Raw genomic sequence first — 7,500 nt, 5'->3', positions numbered from 1 at the left:
TGCTTCCATTATCAGTTAGTTTCTTAAACTCCTGTTAATGACATTTCAGTTTTACCAATGTGTCACCCCCCAATTTGTTCCTTTTCTGTTTTCCTACTTGATTCATCTTCTCTAAGTTTATTGTTTTACAACCTTCATGAAATTCTTTCTAATCCGTTCCCAGAGAATCAGTCTGTTTAGAAACACCATTTGCTCTGTGACATCACTTCCTTGTACCCTTTGACCCTGGTTGATGTCACTTCCTGTACCATGCTATAAGACATCCTGCACTGTCCCAGTCCGACCGTTCTGATGAGGGAAACACTTCCTGTTTCAGAATCCCGTTTGCAAATCGTCCTTCTAGAATAAAACTACTGTTTTTGTTTGAAACCAGCTTTAATCGACCCGGTTAGATTTTCATCCACACTCCGACCATAAGCAGTGTTGATTGTATGATGTATGAATGTATGAATGCACTTTGAACTTTGTTTGCACGTCTTTGCACTAATGTTTGTTTTGTCCTTGTTATGGCACCTTTGCACTGTATGAACCAGCCTGTATGTCCAAGACACATTTCCCTCGGGACAAATAAATGAATCTTGAATCTTCTCCATCATCGGCTGCCTGGTAATCGGCGTCGAGACACGTTTTGTGTTTATCCGTTTGTCCGTATTTCACGTTGCGCTCTCACATGATTCGGGCGCCCTTATGACCACGTGCTCGGCCGTGTCCTGCGTCCACGTTTGTGAACGTGTGTGTGAACGTGTGTGTGAACGTGTGTGTGCGCAGATCAAGAGCGGCGAGAACGCGGCGAACATCGCCGGGGAGCTGGTGAACCACACGCGGGGGCGGATCCACGCCGGTGACGTCAGCTCGTCGGTCCGGCTGATGGAGCAGCTGCTCGACATCCTGGATGCCCAGCTACAGGCGCTCCGCCCCGGCAACAAGGAGTCGGCCGCACGTAACTACAACAAGGTACTGTGCTTTTCACACACACACACACACACACACATGCATGTACACTCACACACACGCATACACACGTACACACGCACGCACACACACACACACACACGTACACTCATGCACGCACATACACACACACACACGTACACACATGCATGCACACACACACACACACACACGTACACACATGCATGCACACACACACACACACACACACAATCCAGTTTGTAATTCAGGTAAAAGCACTCTTAATGACTTAATGGCTGGGTAAGTTGTAACGATCTTAATGACTGGCGGGGTAAGTTGTAACTATCTTAATGACTGGCTGGGTAAGTTGTAACTATCTTAATGACTGGCTGGGTGAGTTGTAACGATCTTAATGGCTGGCGGGGTAAGTTGTAACAATCTTAATGGCTGGCTGGGTGAGTTGTAACGATCTTGATTACTGGCGGGGTAAGTTGTAACGATCTTAATGACTGGCTGGGTAAGTTGTAACGGTCTTAATGACTGGCGGGGTAAGTTGTAACGGTCTTAATGACTGGCGGGGTAAGTTGTAACGATCTTAATGACTGGCGGGTAAGTTGTAACGAGAGTCTTGTTTTCCTCAGCTCCAGAAGAGAGAGCGGACCTGTCGTGCCTACATCCAGGTAACACCCTGCTCTCATCTCCCCTCTCTGACCCTAGAATCCTGTATCTCCTCTAGAATCCTGTCTCTCCTCTAGGATCTGGTCTCTCCTCTAGAATCCTGTATCTCCTCTAGAAACCTGTATCTCCTCTAGAATCCTGTATCTCCTCTAGAATCCGGTATCTCCTCTAGAATCCTGTATCTTCTCCTGTATCTCCTCTAGAATCCTGTATCTCCTCCTGTATCTCCTCTAGAATCCTGTATCTCCTCTAGAATCCTGTATCTCCTCTAGAATCCTGTCTCTCCTCCAGAATCCTGTATCTCCTCCTGTATCTCCTCTAGAATCCTGTATCTCCTCCTGTATCTCCTCTAGAATCCTATATCTTCTCTAGAATCCTGTATCTCCTCTAGAATCCTGTATCTCCTCTAGAATCCTGTATCTCCTCTAGAATCCTGTATCTCCTCTAGAATCCGGTATCTCCTCTAGAATCCTGTATCTTCTCCTGTATCTCCTCTAGAATCCTGTATCTCCTCCTGTATCTCCTCTAGAATCCTGTATCTCCTCCTGTATCTCCTCTAGAATCCTATATCTTCTCTAGAATCCTATATCTTCTCTAGAATCCTGTATCTCCTCTAGAATCCTGTATCTCCTCTAGAATCATGTATCTCCTCTAGAATCCTGTATCTCCTATAGAATCCGGTATCTCCTCTAGAATCCTGTATCGCCTCTAGAATCATGTATCTCCTCTAGAATCCGGTATCTCCTCTAGAATCCTGTATCTCCTCTAGAATCCTGTATCTCCTCTAGAATCTGGTCTCTCCTCTAGAATCTGGTCTCTCCTCTAGAATCCTGTATCTCCTCTAGAATCCTGTATCTCCTCTAGAATCCTGTATCTCCTCTAGAATCCTGTATCTCCTCTAGAATCCGGTATCTCCTCTAGAATCCTGTATCTTCTCCTGTATCTCCTCTAGAATCCTGTATCTCCTCCTGTATCTCCTCTAGAATCCTATATCTTCTCTAGAATCCTATATCTTCTCTAGAATCCTGTATCTCTTCTAGAATCCTGTATCTCCTCTAGAATCATGTATCTCCTCTAGAATCCTGTATCTCCTCTAGAATCCGGTATCTCCTCTAGAATCCTGTATCTCCTCTAGAATCATGTATCTCCTCTAGAATCCGGTATCTCCTCTAGAATCCTGTATCTCCTCTAGAATCCTGTATCTCCTCTAGAATCTGGTCTCTCCTCTAGAATCCTGTCTCTCCTCTAGAATCCTGTATCTTCTCTAGAATCCTATATCTTCTCTAGAATCCTGTATCTCCTCTAGAATCCTGTATCTCCTCTAGAATCATGTATCTCCTCTAGAATCCTGTATCTCCTCTAGAATCCGGTATCTCCTCTAGAATCCTGTATCTCCTCTAGAATCATGTATCTCCTCTAGAATCCGGTATCTCCTCTAGAATCCTGTATCTCCTCTAGAATCCTGTATCTCCTCTAGAATCTGGTCTCTCCTCTAGAATCTGGTCTCTCCTCTAGAATCCTGTATCTCCTCTAGAATCCTGTATCTCCTCTAGAATCCTGTATCTCCTCCTGGATCTCCTCTAGAATCCTATATCTTCTCTAGAATCCTGTATCTCCTCTAGAATCCTGTATCTCCTCTAGAATCCTGTATCTCCTCTAGAATCCGGTATCTCCTCTAGAATCCTGTATCTTCTCCTGTATATCCTCTAGAATCCTGTATCTCCTCCTGGATCTCCTCTAGAATCCTATATCTTCTCTAGAATCCTGTATCTCCTCTAGAATCCTGTATCTCCTCTAGAATCCTGTATCTCCTCTAGAATCCGGTATCTCCTCTAGAATCCTGTATCTTCTCCTGTATCTCCTCTAGAATCCTGTATCTCCTCCTGTATCTCCTCTAGAATCCTATATCTTCTCTAGAATCCTATATCTTCTCTAGAATCCTGTATCTCTTCTAGAATCCTGTATCTCCTCTAGAATCATGTATCTCCTCTAGAATCCTGTATCTCCTCTAGAATCCGGTATATCCTCTAGAATCCTGTATCTCCTCTAGAATCATGTATCTCCTCTAGAATCCGGTATCTCCTCTAGAATCCTGTATCTCCTCTAGAATCCTGTATCTCCTCTAGAATCTGGTCTCTCCTCTAGAATCCTGTCTCTCCTCTAGAATCCTGTATCTTCTCTAGAATCCTATATCTTCTCTAGAATCCTGTATCTCCTCTAGAATCCTGTATCTCCTCTAGAATCATGTATCTCCTCTAGAATCCTGTATCTCCTCTAGAATCCGGTATCTCCTCTAGAATCCTGTATCTCCTCTAGAATCTGGTCTCTCCTCTAGAATCTGGTCTCTCCTCTAGAATCCTGTATCTCCTCTAGAATCCTGTATCTCCTCTAGAATCCTGTATCTCCTCCTGGATCTCCTCTAGAATCCTATATCTTCTCTAGAATCCTGTATCTCCTCTAGAATCCTGTATCTCCTCTAGAATCCTGTATCTCCTCTAGAATCCGGTATCTCCTCTAGAATCCTGTATCTTCTCCTGTATCTCCTCTAGAATCCTGTATCTCCTCCTGGATCTCCTCTAGAATCCTATATCTTCTCTAGAATCCTGTATCACCTCTAGAATCCTGTATCTCCTCTAGAATCCTGTATCTCCTCTAGAATCCGGTATCTCCTCTAGAATCCTGTATCTTCTCCTGTATCTCCTCTAGAATCCTGTATCTCCTCCTGTATCTCCTCTAGAATCCTGTATCTCCTCTAGAATCCTGTATCTCCTCCTGTATCTCCTCTAGAATCCTATATCTTCTCTAGAATCCTATATCTTCTCTAGAATCCTGTATCTCCTCTAGAATCCTGTATCTCCTCTAGAATCATGTATCTCCTCTAGAATCCTGTATCTCCTATAGAATCCGGTATCTCCTCTAGAATCCTGTATCGCCTCTAGAATCATGTATCTCCTCTAGAATCCGGTATCTCCTCTAGAATCCTGTATCTCCTCTAGAATCCTGTATCTCCTCTAGAATCTGGTCTCTCCTCTAGAATCTGGTCTCCTCTAGAATCCTGTATCTCCTCTAGAATCCTGTATCTCCTCTAGAATCCTGTATCTCCTCCTGGATCTCCTCTAGAATCCTATATCTTCTCTAGAATCCTGTATCTCCTCTAGAATCCTGTATCTCCTCTAGAATCCTGTATCTCCTCTAGAATCCGGTATCTCCTCTAGAATCCTGTATCTTCTCCTGTATCTCCTCTAGAATCCTGTATCTCCTCCTGTATCTCCTCTAGAATCCTATATCTTCTCTAGAATCCTATATCTTCTCTAGAATCCTGTATCTCTTCTAGAATCCTGTATCTCCTCTAGAATCATGTATCTCCTCTAGAATCCTGTATCTCCTCTAGAATCCGGTATCTCCTCTAGAATCCTGTATCTCCTCTAGAATCATGTATCTCCTCTAGAATCCGGTATCTCCTCTAGAATCCTGTATCTCCTCTAGAATCCTGTATCTCCTCTAGAATCTGGTCTCTCCTCTAGAATCCTGTCTCTCCTCTAGAATCCTGTATCTTCTCTAGAATCCTATATCTTCTCTAGAATCCTGTATCTCCTCCTGGATCTCCTCTAGAATCCTATATCTTCTCCTGTATATCCTCTAGAATCCTGGATCTCCTCCTGGATCTCCTCTAGAATCCTATATCTTCTCTAGAATCCTGTATCTCCTCTAGAATCCTGTATCTTCTCCTGTATCTCCTCTAGAATCCTGTATCTCCTCCTGTATCTCCTCTAGAATCCTATATCTTCTCTAGAATCCTATATCTTCTCTAGAATCCTGTATCTCTTCTAGAATCCTGTATCTCCTCTAGAATCATGTATCTCCTCTAGAATCCTGTATCTCCTCTAGAATCCGGTATCTCCTCTAGAATCCTGTATCTCCTCTAGAATCATGTATCTCCTCTAGAATCCGGTATCTCCTCTAGAATCCTGTATCTCCTCTAGAATCCTGTATCTCCTCTAGAATCTGGTCTCTCCTCTAGAATCCTGTCTCTCCTCTAGAATCCTGTATCTTCTCTAGAATCCTATATCTTCTCTAGAATCCTGTATCTCCTCTAGAATCCTGTATCTCCTCTAGAATCATGTATCTCCTCTAGAATCCTGTATCTCCTCTAGAATCCGGTATCTCCTCTAGAATCCTGTATCTCCTCTAGAATCATGTATCTCCTCTAGAATCCGGTATCTCCTCTAGAATCCTGTATCTCCTCTAGAATCCTGTATCTCCTCTAGAATCTGGTCTCTCCTCTAGAATCTGGTCTCTCCTCTAGAATCCTGTATCTCCTCTAGAATCCTGTATCTCCTCTAGAATCCTGTATCTCCTCCTGGATCTCCTCTAGAATCCTATATCTTCTCTAGAATCCTGTATCTCCTCTAGAATCCTGTATCTCCTCTAGAATCCTGTATCTCCTCTAGAATCCGGTATCTCCTCTAGAATCCTGTATCTTCTCCTGTATATCCTCTAGAATCCTGTATCTCCTCCTGGATCTCCTCTAGAATCCTATATCTTCTCTAGAATCCTGTATCTCCTCTAGAATCCTGTATCTCCTCTAGAATCCTGTATCTCCTCTAGAATCCGGTATCTCCTCTAGAATCCTGTATCTTCTCCTGTATCTCCTCTAGAATCCTGTATCTCCTCCTGTATCTCCTCTAGAATCCTATATCTTCTCTAGAATCCTATATCTTCTCTAGAATCCTGTATCTCTTCTAGAATCCTGTATCTCCTCTAGAATCATGTATCTCCTCTAGAATCCTGTATCTCCTCTAGAATCCGGTATATCCTCTAGAATCCTGTATCTCCTCTAGAATCATGTATCTCCTCTAGAATCCGGTATCTCCTCTAGAATCCTGTATCTCCTCTAGAATCCTGTATCTCCTCTAGAATCTGGTCTCTCCTCTAGAATCCTGTCTCTCCTCTAGAATCCTGTATCTTCTCTAGAATCCTATATCTTCTCTAGAATCCTGTATCTCCTCTAGAATCCTGTATCTCCTCTAGAATCATGTATCTCCTCTAGAATCCTGTATCTCCTCTAGAATCCGGTATCTCCTCTAGAATCCTGTATCTCCTCTAGAATCTGGTCTCTCCTCTAGAATCTGGTCTCTCCTCTAGAATCCTGTATCTCCTCTAGAATCCTGTATCTCCTCTAGAATCCTGTATCTCCTCCTGGATCTCCTCTAGAATCCTATATCTTCTCTAGAATCCTGTATCTCCTCTAGAATCCTGTATCTCCTCTAGAATCCTGTATCTCCTCTAGAATCCGGTATCTCCTCTAGAATCCTGTATCTTCTCCTGTATCTCCTCTAGAATCCTGTATCTCCTCCTGGATCTCCTCTAGAATCCTATATCTTCTCTAGAATCCTGTATCACCTCTAGAATCCTGTATCTCCTCTAGAATCCTGTATCTCCTCTAGAATCCGGTATCTCCTCTAGAATCCTGTATCTTCTCCTGTATCTCCTCTAGAATCCTGTATCTCCTCCTGTATCTCCTCTAGAATCCTGTATCTCCTCTAGAATCCTGTATCTCCTCCTGTATCTCCTCTAGAATCCTATATCTTCTCTAGAATCCTATATCTTCTCTAGAATCCTGTATCTCCTCTAGAATCCTGTATCTCCTCTAGAATCATGTATCTCCTCTAGAATCCTGTATCTCCTATAGAATCCGGTATCTCCTCTAGAATCCTGTATCGCCTCTAGAATCATGTATCTCCTCTAGAATCCGGTATCTCCTCTAGAATCCTGTATCTCCTCTAGAATCCTGTATCTCCTCTAGAATCTGGTCTCTCCTCTAGAATCTGGTCTCCTCTAGAATCCTGTATCTCCTCTAGAATCCTGTATCTCCTCTAGAATCCTGTATCTCCTCCTGGATCTCCTCTA

At 43.2% G+C, this 7,500-nt stretch overlaps 1 protein-coding gene across 1 annotated transcript in view; it reads left to right on the top strand.

Moving 5' to 3' along the window:
* Positions 1-7,500, top strand: part of LOC311309805 (adhesion G protein-coupled receptor L1-like) — a gene marked incomplete at its 5' end in the record, with an annotated part of 45,791 nt that overhangs the window by 14,945 nt on the left and 23,346 nt on the right. Inside the window, 2 exon segments of the mRNA XM_084439127.1 lie at positions 769-954; positions 1,554-1,592. Of these exon segments, the coding sequence (XP_084295253.1) occupies positions 769-954; positions 1,554-1,592 (225 nt within the window).

This window comes from Borostomias antarcticus, assembly GCF_949987555.1.
Source record: "Borostomias antarcticus genome assembly, chromosome: 5".
NCBI lineage: Eukaryota > Metazoa > Chordata > Actinopteri > Stomiiformes > Stomiidae > Borostomias > Borostomias antarcticus.
This window is presented reverse-complemented; position numbering and strand designations above follow the sequence as displayed.